Source organism: Pseudonaja textilis, chromosome Z (assembly GCF_049901715.1).
Source record: "Pseudonaja textilis isolate UNSWEBS1 chromosome Z, rPseTex1.2, whole genome shotgun sequence".
In the NCBI taxonomy this organism is placed as follows: Eukaryota; Metazoa; Chordata; class Lepidosauria; order Squamata; family Elapidae; genus Pseudonaja; species Pseudonaja textilis.
Window position 1 is genome coordinate 28,734,208 of NC_142008.1, and position 21,680 is coordinate 28,755,887.

Consider the following 21,680-nt stretch of genomic DNA (forward strand, 5'->3'; position numbering starts at 1 on the left):
CAGGATTAGAAAGGTAAGTGAAAACCCCGTACTCTTTTGTTCCTGTTTTGGAATGTATCTTTGTGTGCAGCTTCTTGTGTGGTCCTTTAGCCCTATGCCATTTTGAATGTTGTTATTCAAAGTGTTGTTTCAACAGTTTCTCCTTTACTGCATAGAACAGTCAGATACAACTATCCAGTTAAAAGGGCTTTGACCTCTTAATACAGTCACTATTCTTTTTAAAAAAAGTCCATAGTCCTAAACCATTAAGGAAAAAAAATACACAAATCGATATACATAAGTTCATGTGCTCACTAAAGGTACTTAAATTTGCAGATAGTAGTGGCACCTCTGCTGCTTAAGAGAATCTAATTTGTAAATTTGTTCTGCATCAAGAATGTAAATTATTTGCTATCCCTCATTTAAAACAAATTCAGTATAACTAAGTAGCAAACAACAATGCAGTGTAAAATATCTTCTTTAAACAAAAGGTTTGGGCTTCGATTATGCCGTATTTGATAAAGTGAATATTAGTCCACAAATGTTTAAAGCATATTAGTTGTAAGATGTTCCACTACTGTTTTCTATACGTGGATATTTAGTAACCAAGAGAAGAGGGGAGAAATTATCCTTGTTCATTTATGTTCTCCTCAGGTTTATAATAGGCAGAGAAAAAGCAGGACAAGTAAGTGAAGTGGGTAAATTGATTAAACAGACCATAGAGTATCACCAGCGCCAGAGAGGCCACCATTATGCACATTATGAAGCAGATGATGATGACGACGAGGTATCCTGTTCATTCCTTCCTTATTTATTTATATTTTATTCTTTCTACTTTAACATTTTTGGTAGTTGCAACTGGAAATAATACCTTCTTCCAAAGTTGACTATTTTACTATTTTCTGATTCTTTTTTGAAGTCAAAAATTGAGAATCCAGGATTAATTATTTTTAAAAGCTTCTAGCTTTCACTCTAGTGACCATTGCAAAAAAAGAAGAGGTAGGGACCCCCAATCTTGAAGCATATAAATGAATAATTCACACTTAGGTAATAAAGTTATTGTGAAGTAATATTAAGAATTGCTTTACTTCTCATCTAGAACTGTTCTAGAAGGCTCCACATTCCTTACAGATTTTCTGATTTTATTTGCTGTTAAAATTGTTTAGATGTACTTGTCTGGCAATTTATTTATTTTTGCAGTAAAATCAATTTACTTAATTAAAGTATTTTAAAATTTGTTTAAAACAAATTGTTAATAAAAATGAATTGAATTCCAAGACAGAGGAATATGCTAGTGACGAAGATGAAGACTTTGGGGCAGCATATCCAAGAGGCCCAAAAACTGTTCACTTCACTGAATGTCCTGAAAATAATGACATGCTTTCTCCAGAAGAAGTAGAGAAATTGGCTGAGAAATTTAGAGAGGTAAGCTAGAGAATTAGAAGTAGATAGAAATGATAAAAGCTTGTATTCGGGAATCTATGAAATGCATCATCTAGTAGTGATGCATTTCATAGATTCTTCCAGGTTTTGCTGCTTCTTTAGGACATGTCTGCTTAAACAATTGCACTAATATTTTTAGAGAATTAATATGTACTAGAAAATTTAAATCTGGTCTGGCTAAGAAACTAAATATGACATATATATTAAATCTTTAAGGAGAAATGACTTGACTAGGCATATCCTAATCTTATATTTAGAGAGGCTAGCTAGCAAGACCTTTTCTTTAATTAGGTTGCATAGACTGAGTCATTTTTCAGATTAGATATTTTAATTTATCTTCTTCTGCAACACAGTGTCCCACTGCAAGTTCAACAAACCTGAGATAGACAGACATATCTCACAAGATGCATGCATGCACAGATATATGTATATAAGAATAATGGCATTTGCAGCTGACTTGTTTGCTTTGTGGTTTTGCATTTTTAGCTGCAAATCCAGTATGCAGTTACAGGAACAGAGGTTAAGCAGCTAAAAAGAAAGGTAAGGATGGTTACCACCATAAAATGACAATATTCCTACTTTCAGATGGATTAAAGGAGACTCAAAGAAAAGTTCTTTTCAGAAAGAAATGACAAGAAAAAGTAATAGCCTTAGCTGATTTAGGAGAAATTGTGTTATAGAAATGGTTTACAAGAAAGCCAAATTAAGCCCCAAAATGTCTAAGTGGACATTTATTAAGTGAGTTTTGCTCTGTTTTATTATCTTTTTTTTGCCATAGCTATAGAATGAATCACAGCTGTTGTTAAGTTAGTAACACAGTTGTTAAGACAATCTGGCTGCCGCACTGATTTTGCTTGCCAGAAGGTGGCAAAATGTGACTGTAGAACACTGCAGCCGTACTGAGTAAGTTGCCAAGCATCTGAATTAACTATGGGGATGCTGTAATTGTTGTAAGTGCCATAAGTCACTTTTTCCAATGAGTTTGTAACTTCAACTGGTCACTAAATGAACTGTTGTAAATCGAGGACTACCTGTATTCAAACCTCTTTGAGCTGCAGTTATTATTATTACTGCAAGATTACTAATTAGTGCATTCACATGCTACATTTTTATTTCTTTCCCTATCACAAAATCATTAACACCCTGAAAGGAAATTATAAAGCATTTGTTTATTTTTGTATTTAAAAAAAACATAAGTATGTTTTTAAATATATTATTTTGTCATTTAACAAGAGACTTTTAAATCACTTTAATAATCCATGTTACTTCTAAACTGCTTTAGGAGACTTTAATTTTTCCTGCTTTGATCAAATATTACATTTTAGAATCAAACCCATGTCAATTTATCTATCTTGATGAACATTGATTTTATATTTAAATTCAGAATGAAACCACAATGTTTATAGCATTTGAATTGTGCCCAATAATTTTTGGAGCTCTAATTTTAAATGTATTCACACATCTCTTATAATTCTGTAATTTCTTTAGAAGCAAATGCTAGACATGAAATTACTGTTAAAAATAAATTGTTCCTTAGTGTTAAAAAACATAGAATTGGAACAACATCATACATAACATACAAAATGCTTTGAACCTAGTATTAATGTAGTAAATGTAGGTAGTCCTGAACTTAAGACCACAATTGGGGCCCACATTTCTGTTGTTAAGTAAGACATTTTTAAAGTGAGTTTTGCTCTATTTTATGACATTTCTTGCCACGGTTGTTAAGTGAATCACAGCAGCTGATAAGTTAGTAGCCTAGTTAAGTGAATCTGGGTTCCCCATTGACTTTGCTTGTCAAAAGGTTGCAAAAGGTGATCACGTGACCTTGAAACATTGCAATGATTATAAATATGAACCAGTTGCCAAGGATCTGAATTTTGGTCACATCATCATGGGGATGCTGCAAAGGTGGTAACTTTGAAAAATAGTCATGCCATATTTTTCAGTACCATTGTAACTTTAAATGGTCACTAAACATTGAGGACTACCTGTATATCAAATTTAATTTCCTTAATCACTGTTATCAATAGTTTTCATAAAGGTTTCTTTAAGCACTTACATGCTATATTTTTAACTACAGACATCTACGTAGTGCATGAGTAAATAGGCATAAAGTAGTACTGTTAACATGGTATCAGCAAACTTCAAGCATTTATTTCTAAAAGTTTTGGAACTATAACTTTAAAAAAATTCTCAGTTGCAGTGGTCAGTGGGAATCTGAGAGTTTTAATATCAATAAACTGGAGGCCAACAGATTGCTGAAGATTATTTGTTTGCTTGTTTGTTTGTTTATTTATTTATTTGGTTTAATAAACCGGTTTCATTCCAAATATTTTGAAACTGTAATTGTCAGCTAAAGTCTGCAGAACTAAAAAAACATGATGGGGAACTGTTCTAATTATTGTTATTCTAAACAATAGTAGACATATATTCCCAACCTTCTTTCCAAGTCAATTAACCTGCATAAATCTGTAACTTAATTTACTCTAGCTGGAGATTGCTGAAAATGAGAAGCTAAGATGGCAGTTGGAAAGGAACTTACTTCAGCAGAGCATTAAGGAAAACAAGGAAAGGATGGCGAAAATTGAATCTTATTGGGTTGAAGCACAGACTCTGTGTCATAATGTAAATGACCACTTGAAAGATTCACAGGACCAATATCAGGCCTTGGAGAAGAAATATAACAAAGCTAAGAAAGTGATTAAGGATTTTCAACAAAGGTAAGCAATGTCCTTGTGCTTAGTCAGGAACCAGACTGTATAAGGAGAAGCAGAGAACAATATAACTGTTAAGCTTGATTAAGGGAATGACTAATTCAGATCTTGGCTCAGTTATGAATTATATGGTTGACTTTGGGCAGCCTTACCCCTCTGCCTAATTTTCAGTGGGTTTGTGAATGTAATATGAGGTTATACCATATATGTGGCACCTTAAGCTTCTAGAAAAAAGGCTGAATATTAACTGTCCTGTGAGACATTTCACCTGATAACATTTGTAAGGTTATAGCTAAGAGATTTTAAAATGAAGAACAAATTGGGATATAAACATCCAAATTTGATTGATCAAATAGTGCCTGTATACTTAAAGCCTTCTAAAATGTATATGACCATTTAAGTTAAATTTACAAATTTATACAATATACCAAACAGGTTGACATGTAGCTTTTGAAATATTTAAACATATTCTAAATGATTAACACTAACTGAAAAATTAATGCATTTATATCACAACTTTCCTGTGGAGCAACTGTACGAAATACTTTTAATAACACTGATTTTCCTTCGTTGTTTTCTGATAGTGCTAATTAACCATTTTTCATAAAGGATAATCTGAAATGCTATTTTCAGTGCACTCATTAAACAAACAAATAACTTTCCACCTTTTATTGTTCCGTAGTTATTATAAGATTAGAATTAAACTTCTTTCTCAGCAGAAATTCTCTGAGAAACTACAAACTAAAGTACACTGCTTCAGCAAATTGATTCAGTATTTATCACCATTCAGAGATTGCTCTAACCAGTAAATATGTTTTTCCCTAAAGAGAACTTGAGTATATCCAGTACCATGATGATGACAAGAAAAAAATTGAAGACCTGGAAAAAGATCACTTTCTTGAAGTTCAACATTTACAAACTCGGGTAAAAAGCTTAGTGACTTTTATTCATTTTGGAAGCATTATTAATTTGTTATAATTTAGATACAAAGGGCAGATTATACATATTTTAAATAAATGACAACATTGTAGTACTATAAGGCATGGAGATTATCCCTGCATTAAAACAGGGACTTAAAGCAACCCTCATGAACTGAAGTATTGATAGATGTTTTGTTTATTTGCCTCAAGAAAGCGAAATGTCACAAATCCTTTCCTAACAGTTGCATATATTTCTTTCAGATTAGAGGACTTGAAGCAGAAGTGTTGAGGCTGCTGAGGCAAAATGAGTCTCACATAAACAACAATAACAGCATTTTTGAACCACAGTCTTCTGCTGAAGAATCTTCAAAAGGAGATACAACAGAAAATCTTGATGGAATGGAAATATCTGGCCTGTCTACCTTAGATCAAGGTTTGTCTGAATCTGAATCAGATGAGGGTCTTATTACTACTGCGTGATGCAATCTTGGAATGATTATTTTCAGAATGTAATAAATGTTTTGCTGAACATGTCAAATAATGTTATATAAAAATACCTGTAAGGTGTATAACTGCATTTTTTTGTTTGATTTATATCTGATTTGTTTTATTTATTATGTTAATGAACAAATTAACAAAGAGTTTGCAGACTCTTATATGTTTTACATTTGTTTTACATTTCTTTTACATTTGTTTTACATTTATTCTTATTCCAAGGTGGAAAATGCAGTGACTTATGTATTTGTAAAAATAAACCAAAGATTTGTGCAACAATATAGACACCTGTGTGTTTATGTGTGCAGAGCAGGGGTGGACATCTCTATTTGGGCAAGGAATCGTACATGACATGAATTTCTCTTTCTATTATGTTGAAAATTCTGGGTTGTAAACTGGCTAGAGTTTGATTCAAGATCAGCAACTATATAAATGTTTTAAATAAATAAAAAACATTTCTCATATAATAGTCAGGTGCAAAAGAGCAAAGGGAGCCTTTAGTAGCATTGTTTATATAGTCACTCCAGTGCAGAAACAGATGGAAGAGAGGTATGGCTGCATTTAATTTATAGCAACAAACCCAAGTATAGGTGTATTTAATTTAAAAAATGGTAGAGTCAGACTCTAGAAGATAAGAAAATAAGATACCGCTGATTTTCAGTGCAGTTTTGGCAGATCCAGAATTACAGATTAACAAGAGTTGGAAGGGACCTTGTAGTCCAACCCACCATCCCCAAGCAGGAAACTCTATGCCATTTCTGACAAATGGCAGTCCAATCTCTTCTTGGATGTCTCAAGTGATGGAGCTCCTATAGAATTCAATTTATAATCTAAAGATTTACCTGTATTCCCATACACACATGAACTTTAGGTTGTATAAACACTATCCCATTTATATAATTAATACTTGTAGTGAAAGCACCTTTTTCATTTACATAAACCAAATTTTTCTAGAGTAAAGTAGCTATTTGGTAATGTGTTTCAGATAGAAAATAGGTTTTCTGACTGTCATTGTCTATATTAGCTTTTTAAAAATCTCTTTTTAGAAGATATTTATATTTTAAAGATAGGGTATAACAGGATATTGGCTAATAGGTCTCCTGTGCATGTTTGCAGAAGGAACTTTAAAGGGGGTTCATCCTGATAAGGTATTTGGTAAGTTTTTTTCTAGAGCACAGGATCTAATGTTCAGTGTAGAAGTATGTCCATTATGACAGCTGATGTAATACATCTCCTGTCTGCTAGAGCTTTCCACTAGTGTTATAAATGTGTAATGGATCATATTCTTATCCCATAATACTCATAAGTAGTGTGGCAAAAGAAATAATGTGAAAACATATGTAGTTGTAGATCCATTCCATTTGGCTGTTGCACATTTATATATGTACTTCATAGCCTGTACAACCTTGTGAACTCATGTTTTGTTATACCCACTCATATGCTGGTTAAATATATGTATGCAGACATGACTTCTGACTGCTTGCTATTTCCTGATCAAAAAGTTGGTTTCCATTTCGGAAATCAACATCGTATAAAGATGACACTGCTATGCTAACCAGTGTTTTATAATAAAACATCCTGATCTTTATGTGATAAAATATTGCGAAGAGTCATTTTCAAATGCATAGGATCAGACTCTTGATATATTAACTCTTGATACATTAACCATATACAGAATGCTACAACTGTACATTGCCAAAAGTATGAAATGCTTTTTAGGAAAGAACTGCACAAAATCAAGTGTCTTTTTTCATCCTTGCCTAACTCTGTGGAGCTTCCTGAGTCATACCATGATAAAACTAAGGTAAAAGGCAGTTATTGCAAGAACAACTTCTTTAAATATATAAAAATTCAAACTATATAATTCCTCTTTTGTCCAGAAGGAATACATTTTATAAAGTTTTCTATTAGAATTGCCAGTTGGCACTTTTTCCATGTAGATAAAAATATTGTCCTCTAATCTGTCTAAGGTTAGAAACAAAAGAAGCTGTTCATTAAAAGAAGTTTTGATTTTTACTTCAGAGAAAAAGGAATTGTTTAATGCTAAATAGCATGTCTATATCTTGGAAGGTATAGGATATAGAGTTTCTATTGATCATTTGTTACATAGAGGATTCTTTTAAATTTGAGTCTATAACCACATTCATATAGGTTGGCTTTGTCAGACTTAAGTAAATAATTAAGTAAGGTATAGAAGAAGGCTTCAGTCAAATCATTTACCTTTTAACTGCATTGATATCACTTTTTAATGCTTCTACATACCTGCCCTGTTCAGTAAATCAGAATAAGTTTAGATTTAATTTCATCTTCCATTAAACTTGACAGTTTATAACATAGGATTTGAGCTAGCAAATTCATATTTCATTGGTTAAATGATATATAGAAGTCTTTCTTTTGCTTTTCAATGAGCAAACAAAGTGAAAATGCTTCTTGGCAAGACATTTCTTCAAAAATATAATAGTGATAGGGCACTGTCTTATTGTATATAGCTAAAAATAAAGATACAATTGATTCAAGCTTAAGTCTTGATAACTCTATCTAAATAGTGTCCTAGGCAGCCTTATTCAAGTGGTTTTCATTGCCTTTTTATCAATAGGCCTTGACTTTCCAAGTGGTTCCCCATCTAAGTACTAAGTAGGACATAACCTACTTAGCCTCATAAAGCTCATATAAGTACTTATGCCTTACCTTAGATATAAAATGTTAGCATGAATTACAGTACAACAATATAACCATGCCACTAAAGCCTAAAGTTGGACAATTCAATTATGTTCCTATTATTGTTTTGATTCATAACTTAAAAAAATATTTTGTATTGGAAATAAAGAATATGATAAGTCATATGATAAGACAAGATTAAAATTCGTCTTGTTGATGTAAAGTCTTTCCTAAGGGCAACTATATTTTCCATTATAGCATTGTTGGGGGCAATATGCTGACTCTGCAAACTGCTTTGAGAGAGTTGTAGAGCACTATAAAGCAGTATATGAGTCTAAGTGCTATTGCTATTATAACAAATACTTTCATTATGATTTTTGGTAATTTCCCCCACTTTTACAGCACCAGTTGGGGAAGACTATTGTACTCATATTATATATACATATAAGTGTACATGTACACATATACATACAAACACACACACACACACACACACACACACACACACAAACACACACATATGGTATTCATCTTTCTTTGGGTATTTTCCCACAGATGAGATTCTGCCGAAACATTGCTACAACTTTAAAAGCACAACTATAATGATGTGGGAAATTTTTTACCTCTAGTTAATCCACTGAGTTTCTGCTCTGTTTTTGCGTGCTAATAGTCTTTTCGCACTCTGAATTGGTTGCTGTCAAGTATGCTCCATCCTATATTTAAAAAGTTTCAATCCATGGCTTTTCTGGACAGAATGAAAGAAGGAACTATTTTATCAGATACCAAAACTTTCAGCCAGCCCTGGTTGAAGTGAGATGCATTTTGTGACAAATCTTAAGAAGAAGGTTTGAGGAGAAGAAAAATATTTCTCTTCGATTTATATCAAAACAGCTCCATGTTAGGTCAAGAAGTTTGTTTTTAGATTCATCAGCTCACAAGAATTTTTCCAGACTGTTTGTCTTTCCTTGAGAAGCGCTTGTTATAGTCCTAAGTATTTGGTCTTATTCACTTCCTCCCCGTTTGGAGTCCAAGTTGCAATATTTCTTAACTGCCCCTTCTGGGGCCTCTTTGCTTTCAGTCATTGATTCCACCACAAACCAAAGTGGAGAAAATTATATTTTGATTTCATATATTTACATAAATACATTGAAATGCATATAAATGCATGTATATATCAAAAAATTATCCAGACCTGAGGAGCATGCCAGGGTCAAAGAATCAAAACTAAAATGTGGAATGTGGGCAAAAATTTCATATTACAAAACTTGAAACAATTCACAATTCCACTGTTCATAGTTCTCAGTTCATATTTGTTGAGCATTTCAAAATTAACATGGAGAAAAAATAATGTGTTGGTTTCTTACATTACTTTTTTGGTATTGCTAGCCACAACCTCACAGTTCTGGCTCTATAAATCTATAGGACTTTGAAACATTAATTCTAGGATAGGGAGAGGAATCCATTGACTATGAGAGACAAGTTGATGACATCTTCAAACTCTGAATCTTATAGGTCTCCCATGCTACTTCTCTAACATCCTTGGAGCTAAACTATATCTTCACTTACTTTTTTTTTTTTGCCTGCCTGCCTGCCTATCTATATATCTAGTCATCTATGTAGATGTCTGTCTGTTTCTTTCTCTCTTGTCTGTCATCTATCTATCTATCTATCTGTCTATCTATCTATCTATCTATCTATCTATCTATCTATCTCTATCATAAAATAAAAGAATAAAAGAATAAAACAAAAATAAATAAAACATTACCAGGCTTGCAACCAAGTAAAACAAGGTTAAAACATTAAATAATAAAGTAATAAATACTAACATTAATATTATTTAAAGTTAACAAAGATTGCAAGGAAAGGAACAAGATGCACAGAGTAGAGCAGGGGTGTCAAACTTGCGTCATCGCGGCAGCGTCACATGACATATTGGGACTTTCCCCTACCCTTTGCTAAACCAGGTGGCGGCAGGGCCAGCATGTGACTTATCCAGCCCATGGACAGCGAGGTTGATATCCCTGGAGTAGAGCATAGAGGTGGTTACATTACTTATGGCTGTGTGGAAAATAATTCTGTGTAAGCCATATGCTTAAAAATCCATATTTATTTTTTATAGAATTCCTGTTTTAATTCTTCAGCTAAATATACTTTTAGAATATCAGCACTGGTAAGGAAGGGAAAGGAAAGTGAATAATTGATGGGAGAAAGAAAGAACACAGTACTGAAGGAAAATATGCTTTTCATTACTTTTTTTTGGTGTCACTTTAAAAATGTGCTTTTCATCACTTTTATTCTTTATTTATTCTTGTATTAAATAAAAAACAAGCCCAGACTTGAATGAGATTACCCAACACAATAACCAATTTCCAAACCAAACTAGCTCTATAGCAATATATGACTATTTCATAGCCCTAATTCTCACTTTTCTTTTTGCTTTGCTTTGTCATTAAAATAACTAGTCATGTGGTTATCATTAGATGCTCATTGATACCTACATTTACTAATTAATTCTGTCAATAAGGCTTGGGAGTTTGCAAAAAAAGTAAAAATGACCTAGAATGAACCTAAAACACTTTTTATAGAAGTTAGTTCCTGAATCCCTTGGATAAATGAAGAAAAATACTGTATCTACTGTTGCTGTCACCCTTTCTTCAAAAGAGGCTAATGGAAAGTTATCTTGAAAAATAGTCTTTGATTTTGAGTTTTCTGAAACCTAACATACTTACTGCTCAAGGTACAGTACTTCCTAATATCCAAATACTCACTAATCAACACCCACTTAGGTTTGGGAGAAGTGTGGATATTAGTGACATGCTCAAACTATATTTACTACATTTTCTGTGTTTTTTACTTTTTCCCCAGTAGAAACCAAAATAAAAGTATCCTATCATATAAAGAGCAACTGTAAAAATGATATAAGAGTGAGAAAGAAGGTGGAATCTGGCCATTTTCAGGGAACTTTTAATCCCAATTTAAATTGGCTTGATATCTCTCTTTGGACGAAAAGCTCTCATCTGAAACCTCCATGCAAATTTGAGTTGCAATGGGAAGCCAACTTATTAGTTGCTTTAATTTTATTTATTTTATCCCACCGTTATTTTAAAAATTATTCAAGACACAAACATATCCAACACAACTTCCTCCTATTTTCCTCACAACAATAGTCCTTTATTGTATGGTAGGTAGGGCTGAGACAGAGCATGACTGGCCTAAAGTCAGCCAGCTGGCTTTCATGGATAACATGAGACTTGAATTCAGTCTCCCACTTTTAGTGCTTTAACAACTAGACCAAACTAAATAAATAAAAAATCAATTTAATGAATTATAAGAACAATGGGAGGGATGCCCTAGTATCTAGAGTGGTTTACATTTCTTAGAATACAAATAATCATTCATTGTCTTCCACTCTGGAATAAACTAAGCTAAACAACATTTCTTTGGAAAAATACCTATCTAAATTACATTTTTATCACCAAGGATTTAGCATATGTTAATTTTTAAATAAAAACTTATTCTTTAGCTTTTCAAAAGCCATCAGGATGTCTCAACGTTTTCTAGCAGAGTTTTAATTTCCATGCAACAAATGATGAATTCACTTTGACGACCATGTGCAAAGACAAATTACTTCCTCTATATAAGGGGTCTCCAACCTCGGCGACTTTAAGTCTGGTGGACTTCAACTCCCAGAATTCCCCAGCTTGTCGAGGTTGGAGACTCCTGCTCTATATCACTAAAATATTGTTCATTCTGTGCATCTTATCATGTAGGATATTCCTGAGTATTGAGACAGTTGAGTGTTGTTGTTTTTTCCCAAAAGATTTCAATGAAGCAGTCCCTGAAACAGAAAGATTGGATTCTAAAGCTGTGAAAACTCGTTTGCAGCTTTCAGTGAAAAACAAAAGGTCACGGCCAACGCGAACAAGACTTGGTGACAGCATCAGCTCCACAGATGGAGAAGACAGTCTTGAAAGAAAGGTGAGTATATTACTATGACAAACATTACTTGTTATTTTGCTCAACTTTCACTGTCATGGCAATACAGGTGGTCTTCATCTTACAATAGTTCCTTTAGTGACTGTTTGAAGTCACAAAACCACTGGAAAAAAGTGACTTATGATAATTTTTTATATTTACGACCGTTGCACCAATCCCCATGATCACAGAAAACAGATAATCAGAGTTGGAAGGGACCTTGTAGGTCATCTAGTCCAACCCCCTGCCCAAGCAGGAGACCCTACACCATTTCTGACAAATGGCAGTCCAATCTCTTCTTGAAAATCTCAAGTGATGGCGCTCCCACAACTTCCAGGACAAGATGGTTCCATTGGTTGATTGTTCTCACTGTCAGAAAGTTTCTCCTTATTTCCAGGTTAAGTCTCTCCTTGTTCAGTTTTTACCCATTATTCCTTGTCTGGCCTACAGGCACTTTAGAAAGTAGCTTGACCCCTTCCTTTCTGTGGCAGCCCCTCAAATATTGGAAGACTGCTATCATGTCTCCCCTGGTCCTTCTCTAGACTAGCCATGCCCAGTTCCTGTAACCATTCTTCATATGTTTTAGTCTCCAATCCCCTAATCATCCTGGTTCCTCTTCTCTGCACTTTTTCTAGAGTCTTAACATCTTTTTTACAATGTAGTAACCCAAACTGGATGCAGTACTCTAGGTGTGGTCTTACTAAGGCTTTATAGAGTGGTATTAGTACCTCACTTGATCTTAATTGTATCCCTCTGTTAATGCAATTTAGGATTGCATTAGCTTTTTTGGCTGCTGCTGCACACGGCTACTCACAATTCAGATGCTTGGCAACTGATTCATGTTTAAGATGGTTGAAGGGATGGTTGCTGGCTCAATATTTTGGGATCTTCTGACAAACAAAGTCAAGGATTACCTGCAGTGACTGAAATGTGATGAAACTTTATATAGAAAAGTATTCCAAATATGCATATGGAAAAATATTCCATTTTCTGATTGAAGGTGAAACATACATTTCTTTGCAGTCATGCCAAGTTTTCTGAATTAAATTTATGTACATTGCAATATACTTTTTTTCCTCCAGTCTTTGTAATATTATTAATTCTTATTAAATGCTGCAAACAGGTAATTTAATAAGTAATTTTAAGGTGCACCAGTGCAAAAAAAGAAATGCAAATGCTGCAAAATAAAAAGTTAAAATAAAAGCAGACATTGGCTGGAAAATATTCTTTAATAGTAATGGTTTTTAATTATTCAGCATAACTTGATTAGTTCCCAAATGCCTGAATCTACTTCATAATCTCTTATGCCAACACCCTGCATATAGTTATCATGACCCCATATACATTACAATGTAATATACATTACATTAGGGATTCCTCTCAGCCCATCTCATTAACATCAGATGCTGGTACTTGTTCCCTCTCCTCTGTGGCTAGCAATGCTACATTTGTATTTGTACTGAAAACTATGATAAAGATCAGGAATATAGAGGAGGGCAGGGTTCCTTCTGCTCTTCTTTCTTTCAACATCCAATCAAAGTTATGAAATCTTCCAACAAAGAAATATCTGCCATGATGAAGATCTAATTCAGGCTTGCCCAACCCGCGGCCCACGGGCCGCATGCGGCCCAGGTCGCCTCGTAATGCGGCCCAGGGCCCACCCCAACCATCGTGCCACAGCCAGCGAGAAGGAGGAGGAGAGGCAGGCGCGAGGCGGGGCGAGGCGAGCACCAGGCCAAGCAGCAAGAGAAAAGGTTATATGATGTTATAAAATTCTGCCGGAAGCCCATCTGGACCTGGTGCCTTTCCATTATTTTGCTTCTTAGGTGCTTCAGTTAATTCCATCATTGTTATATTGCTTTCTAACATTTTTTCAGTCTCTTTAGGTATCTTAGGTAAATTAGCATTCTGTAAGTACTGTTTGACTCTTTCCTCATCAATATTCTCTTGCTTATATAATTGTCCATAGAAGTCTCAAAAATTTCCTTTTTCTCTTTATTGCCATAACAAACTTGACCTTGATCATCTATTAACTGCAATATTTTCCTTGATTCTTTCTTCTTTCTCAATTTATATGATAACCATCTACCTGGTTTGTTTGCATCTTCAAAGTAGTTCTGTTTAGCACTTCTAATTTTCTGTGCTAATTCTTCTTTCTCTATTTGACCCATTTTGTGTTTAATTATGTTCAGTTTTATTTTAATGTCTTTTTCCTGTGGCCTTTTCTGTAGTTCTTTTTCAAGTCTTTTATGCTCATCTTCTAAAACTTTAGTGGCTTGCCTTTTCCTGATGTGCCTTTTCCTTGTATAGTCTATTATCAAGCCTCTAGCATATGCCTCATTGTGTCCCAAATATTCTGAGTTGAAGTATCTTCTTTTTTATTTTCTCTAAAGAAGAAGGCCAATTCTTTCTCCATCCGCTGTGTGAAGTCTTTTTCCTTTAAAATAGTATTATTTAACGTCCATCTCAATCTTCTTTTTTGTCCTTTCCATTTAATTGTCACTGGATTGTGGTCTGCCCAAGTACTTGTTTCAATGTTTGCTTCTTGAATATTAGATATTAGTTCTGTTGAAATCCAAATCATATCTATTCTAGACCATGATAAATGTCTATTTGAGTAGAAAGTATATTGTTTGGTTTTAGCATTTCTTTCTCTCCATATATCTTTTTAAGTTTATTTCATCTGTCATTTTAAAGAAGGATTTCTATTCTATTCTTTCTATTTTGTTTTGTTATTGTTGCTGTATAGTCCAATTTATTGTCTATAATTCCACTGAAATCTCCCATCATAACTATATTAAAATAGTCCAGTTCAATTATTTTCATATGTAATTTTTTATAGAATTCTTCTTGTTTATAATTCCGAGCATAAATCGCAATCAGAGTTTTTTCATATTATTGTCCATTATTTCCACCATTAATACTCTTCCATCTTCATCAGTATGAATCAATTTTGCTGAAATAGTCTCTTTAATATATAAAACCACTCCTCTTTTCTTACATTGAGTCAAAGAAGTAAATATTTTTCCTAATTTTGGCTGGACCAACAATTGTTCATATTGTTTTTTAATGTGTACTTCTTGTAGACAAATTATATCAAATTTTAATTTCTCTAATTTATGAAAAAATTTCCTTCTTTTAACAGCTGAATTAAGTCCATTTATATTCATTGTAATCAGTTTTATCTCTTCCATGATTATACTTTGTAGTTAGGTTTGGTAGCTCTCATGGATCTTGGTTCATGTTGTTCTTTAATTTCCATCTGTGCCTTCTTCTTTTTCAGTCTCCATTTGGTCCTCTTGAAATTCAATTAATGACACCTCTTTTTCTGCCTCTTCTTCTCTCTTTCCAAAGAATTCTGCATAAAATAATTCTGCTTTCTGAATTGAATCAATTCTATGTCTCTGTTCTTGCCATGTAAACATTAATCCTTCTGGAATTAGCCATCTGTAGTTCACCTCTTTTTTCAGTAGCATTTTAGTTAAAAATCGGTATTCTCTTCTTATCTCTCACTTTCCTGAGTATTTGTTTTAAACCACAATCTCCTTGCCCTTATATTTCAGCGTTTTCTCTCTTGCCATTTGCAATATTTGTGTTTTAATGGCTTTTTTTGTAAATCTAATATGAATTTCTCTTGGTAGATTATTTCTCATTGTATATCTTGTAAAAACTTGATATCCTTCATCTACTCCATCCATCATCTTCTCTTCTGTTATTTCCTAAGCTTCAGCTAGAATTTCTATCATTACCTCAGCTAGATTTTTTCCTTTTTCTTCCTCTATGTTTTGAAATCTGAGATAAAATTCTGATCTATCCATCTCCCATTTCAGCATCCCACTTTTATCTTGTTCAACCACTGTTAATCTATTGTCAATATCTCCAATCTTCTTGTCTCTTTGTTTATCTTCTTCAATTTTTGGGAATCTCTCATCATACTTCAACATCATTTGTTGGATGTTCTCCACTTTTTCATCAGTTTTCCCTGTTCTTTGTTCAATGTTCTCTATTCTCTTTTTGATATTCTCTGATCTTACTTGAATATTTTGAATTCCTTGCATAATCATCTGTAAGGTCACTTTTTCTTGTTCTTTGTCTTGCTTTAACATTGTCTGGATTGTCAGGACATCAGGACATCATGGCTGGGAGGCGGAAGTAGAAGTTGAAGGGTCATTTTAAATAATTCAAAATCTTCAGGTCCTTCTGAACCTTAATCCAATTCTGGAGTAGCCAATTATAATCCAAAATGGAAAGTAAAAATGGTAGAGAGAAAAAAGCCCGATAATAATAAATAGAAAAGGAGGAAAAGCTTCTTCAGATTCTTCTGAACCTTAATCCAATTATGAAATAATCAATTGTAACCCCAGATGAAAGATAAAAATAATAAAAAGAAAAAAGCCCAATAATAATAAAAAAAGGATGAGAGTAAAATTTCTTCAGGTTCTTCACACCTTAATCCAATTAAGAGGTCTCAAAAATATAAATATAAAAAAACATAAAAATGAACCAAAAGTATGGATGGAAAAAGCAAAAATCCCAACGAAGAAAGAAAAAAAAGGAAAATTTTTGAGGCTTTCCCTTTAAAATAAAAAAGCAAAAGTGGAAATATTACAAAAATAAAAGTTCTTTTTTTTTTTTAAAGAAAGGAGTACAGTAGAGCTGGTAAGGAGGGATAGCACAACTTAAAAAAAAATAAAAAGAACACACTGCACTTTATTTAATTATCCAAGGCTCTTATTATAACTCTCTTCTCCACAAGCTTCAAAACCAAGCTTCAATTGTTGATAGAAATCCAGAAGAACACCTGCAATAACACTCTCCCGTGCTCTTCCCTCTATCTTATCAAGTTGCAATGTCCTTGAAAGGGAGTCTTTCACATTTTTCTCAGCTTCATCTAAGATATTTTCAAGCCTCTAGTTGGCAGTGTTACAAAGTTTCTTTGCTCTCACTTTCCCCCTCCTTTCCCAGACAAAATGTAATAGAAGTTTTAAAAAAGGAGAAAGTATATGTATAAAAAGAAAAGAAAAGTAACTAAAGGGAGTCTCTAATCTAAAAAGTTGCAAAATCAAAAAAGAGAAGAAAAAATAGATATATATAAGAGAAAAATCAGTCCAGTTAACAAATGCTAAATTGTGATAGAAGTCCAATAATAAAAAAAGTAAAAAAGTAAAAAGCCAAGCCTCACTTTGACGTTTCCGTTTAAAAACTGCCGCTTATTCCATTCTGTCAAAACTTTTACAGATTTTTTCTTTTTCTTAGGGTGTCCTTTTAAGTCTTACAATAATGATTTTTAAAAAAAGTTCTCACCAAACCGACACACTTTCTCTTCCAGTCTCTTCCGTTCTGGAGCTGTCCCAACTTCAGCAGCTTTAATGGCTGCCTCTCCACCACTGGCAAAAAGGGCTTCTCCTGGATCGACCAGGGACTTTGTGATATCCCTGGGATCCACAGGATACACCCTTCACTATCACTGTCTCTACAGGATGGATTAGGCCCGTTTGGACTGACCAGGGGCAAAGATATTGGCTGCAATCTCAGACCTCCAAGATTGCATGCCGTATCGTCGCGACGTCAGCTCTGTCCTCCCCCGGGCTCAGTGTTTAATGTTGAGAAAAGGGATTGGAGGGGATATAATGTTTGTTATTGTTTCTCTCTCTTACACATAATGTACACACGCATACACACACATAGGGCATTGCAGCTTCATTGAGCCAAGCACTGCTATCTCTCTTCATACCTTTGAGCGATTTTTATCTCTTTACACCTTTGTATTTTATAAAGAATTCTTCCATATGTAGTACTAATGAATATGGTATTGAATTTTGATTCAAGGGAAAATATATTTCTTTAGATAAATGCTTTAGATCAGCAGCCCTCAACATTTGGGGCACCACTGTGGACCATACTGGGTTTGCATGCCTACATCCTACAAATGGATCTTTTCTTGCTTGCCCAGTTTCTGGCATGCCACAGACCAGCCCCTTTCCATGAAGCAGGGGTTGGGCATCCCTGCCTTAGATAAAGGTTCAGAATAAAATCAAAACATACCTTTCGCAAACATTCAGTATTTCCTTGGGCTGCTACAGAGAAAAATAAATCAGACATGCATTCCATTTACGTAGTAAAATTAGGCTCTTTTTCATTTAGCACTTAAGGCATCTGTTTTGTAAACTTGGGAGGGTGAAAAATAAAGCGAAGTTCCCAATCAAAAAAAGTTGCACAATTTTGACAAAGGTCAAAATTATTACTTATAATGAGGTACTGTTACTATTTCAATATTATTGAATTTTCTGGATCAAAAATTTTGCCCTTGGATCTGAATATTTTACTGTGTTTCAAAATGAAGAAGTGTTCCCTTCCTTTAAGAATATCAAAACAATGGACTTGTGTTAAATTATTCTTGCTGCAATCTATTTACAAAAAAGAGAATCATTTCATGATCTCGAAGTAATTTTCTTGCACAGATCAATCTAGCCTTTTTTTATAGTCTCAATTTCTTTGAACTTTTGAACAATGCATTTCTTTCTGTGTCTATGCATGTAGTCATCCATCTTCTATGCTAACTTTTCTCAATTCTTTGCCTCTGTTGAACTGCAATTCTCAAATCCCCTTCCAACAAAGACAATGGAACTGTAATTCAATGCAGTATGAATGCACTATTAGATTAGAAGAGGTTGCTCTGAGGACATGTGAGCAACCAAGGCATGATCAAAATTTATATTAAAATATGCTTACTCATCAGGACTAGATGATAAGTAAATAATAACTTTTGTTCAATTAATAGGAAAAGAATCTACAATAGAAAAGTAGTGGTTTTCCTAATTAACTATATATATAACTATGCTGCTTTTTTAATTTAATAAATCAGTTTCCTTTCCCCATCCTCACTTATAGATTGACTGATTTTAAACCTGCATATCTATGCCGAACAATGGAAGATTAAATGTTTAGCTAGGCTTTATTCACAAGCAATTTTTAAAAAGCCTAATTTACTGTGTTCCCATGCCTACAGCAGAAAGCACAATTCAATCATGGATCAAAGTGATCCTTTTTCTTGGAAACAGAATCTGCTTTCTCAGCATAGTGGAAACTAAAAACCCAATTGTTAGCTCTACTGGAAGCATTACTACTTTTATTCAAATAAAATGAATATGTTGTTTAAAGTAGCAAAACTGTGTAACAAAGTTTTATCTTGACATAGTTCATAGGATACTATAACAAATTAAGAACCTACAGTCCTTTCTATTTTTCCACATTTATACACACAAAGTGAGAGACTGATAGTCTCCATTCCAAATAACATGCAATCCAAATCAACTAAGGCAAATATAAAAAGCAAGCCACCTAACATAACTTTAAAAACAGCAGCAAATCAATTAAACAAAGCAATTCCCCTTCAGAAATTTTTGTAATCAATTGAAATAAGCAAGCTAAAAATAAGTGAAGGCAAGACCTGCTTCATTTCTTTTAGAGGCAATCTGTGGCTTATTTAATTGTTAAACTTATGTCATTGACATTTTTTTGAAATAAGCTTTATTGATTTTATCAATTAGAACAAAACAAACAACATAGAAGAAAAAATCAAAAGGTTTCAACAACGACAGATTGTGGTTTCCCATTTGTAACATTATTTTTGTGCAATTGATATCTTATGCAAATATGTATTCACTACAATTACTGCTTATCTTCCTTTACGGTTTACTATATAGTCTGTCTTTGCTCAATTCATTCATACTAATAATCCCAAATCATGTAATACTCTGATGATTCTTTATCTTTTAGAGCTAGAGTTAATGTATCAATTTCTGCATAACTCATTATCTTTTGAATTATCAATTCCTCTGGTGGAGTGTAGGGCTGTTTCCAACATTGAGCATAGGCCAATCTGGCCACGGTCAGTATATGTAGTATTATGTATTTAACATTTTTTGCATATTTTCCCTAAATATCCCTAATAAGAACAATTCTGGTTTTCAATTTGTTCATTCGTAATTTCTTCCAACCATTTTTTAATTCTCAGCCAGTATTTTTGAGATTTTATGCAGGACCACCACATGTGGTCCACCACCATCCATTTTTTTTTGCACTTCCAACACATCGGGCTCATGTTGGGGTACATCTTTGCCAGTCTCGAAGGGGACAGATGCCATCTATAGAACATTTTATAGTTATTTTTCTTGTATGTTGCCAATTTTGTAATTTTATTATTCCTGTCCCAAATACTTTCCCATTCTGTTAGACTAATATTACGACCAATGTTTCAGCTCCAGGCTATCATATTACCTTTGACTATCTCTTCCTCTAATTCTATATCCAATAAGTAGTTATAAAATGTAGTTATACTTTTTTTGTCTGGGCCTAGTAAAATTTTATCTAATTGTTATAGTTTCACATGAATTCCATATTCTTTCATATCTTGGCTATACCTGTTCTGCACTTAGAGATAAGCTCACCGATCAATTTGTAGTCCTTGTTCCTGGAGGTCCTGCCATCTTTTCAAATTTCCTTGTATATCTAGCAAATCTTTATATTTTATCATCTTATTCATGTCCAAATTATTGGGGTGAATCATCGCTTCCATTGTTGATATCCAAACTGGAATCTTTATATAGTGTTTTTCCTAATTTTAATCCAATTACACAATAAGGAATCCCTGATTAAATGTCTATGAAAATATTTCTGGACTACCGATTTGGGCTTCTTCGGCGATGGACCAAAATCCACGATCATGCACAGTTTTGATCCACGCTCACCACTGGAGTGCCCCAAGCCACCCGGATTCGGGTCTGAAGCCAACCCGTAGAGGTGGTGAAGAAGCGGGAGCTATCAGCAGGGTTGAGGAGAGCCACATCTCTCCTCCTCAGCTGGCCATTACTCCCTTTCCCAAAGGCGGTTGCAGCGGTGGTCAGAAATGGCCACCTCAAAGAAGAACCCAACAGGACAAGATTGTGCAGGAGGAAATTTAAAGGAGAAAGTTTTACTGACCAGGTTGAATGGAGAACATCTATTTAAGGTACCTGGAACCTGAATTTTAAAGACTAATACTATTCCTAAAAAAGATCTTAAGCAGCAAAAGAGATAGGGAAAGGAAACAGAATTGGCTTTTTTCCCTCTCATATTAACAGTTTTAATTGACTTGGAATGTTAAGAAGAAGAGATTTGAATAAGAAATTGATACGTATCCACTCTGACATTAATAGGCTATTTCTAGCTGAAAATATGTCAAGGGGATAAAGATTCTTGGATAATTTAAAAATTTTCTTTAAAAAAGAAAGAAAGCAGGGGAGTGAATAAGGAAACAAGAGGGTGGAATCTGGAAAATGGAAGAGACCACCTGGAACTTTAAAAAATCAATAGTGGAATTTGAACAAGGCTTGCAAAAGATAAATTGTAGCTGAAACTTTGTTACAAGATAACAAAGCCCCTGGAAAGAGAAAGTGAGAAAAGAAGCAAGAAACAGTTTTGGATTATTGGATGATTCCTGGAATTTTGGATG

At 33.8% G+C, this 21,680-nt stretch overlaps 1 protein-coding gene across 1 annotated transcript in view; it reads left to right on the forward strand.

The window, feature by feature from the left end:
- The window catches only part of PPP1R9A (protein phosphatase 1 regulatory subunit 9A), a 110,851-nt gene that overhangs the window by 49,192 nt on the left and 39,979 nt on the right, over nt 1-21,680 (forward strand). The window contains exons 6-12 of the mRNA XM_087917954.1: nt 634-766; nt 1,258-1,404; nt 1,909-1,962; nt 3,916-4,145; nt 4,967-5,063; nt 5,321-5,492; nt 12,033-12,190. Of these exons, the coding sequence (XP_087774080.1) occupies nt 634-766; nt 1,258-1,404; nt 1,909-1,962; nt 3,916-4,145; nt 4,967-5,063; nt 5,321-5,492; nt 12,033-12,190 (991 nt within the window). The remainder of the gene's footprint in view (nt 1-633; nt 767-1,257; nt 1,405-1,908; nt 1,963-3,915; nt 4,146-4,966; nt 5,064-5,320; nt 5,493-12,032; nt 12,191-21,680) is intronic.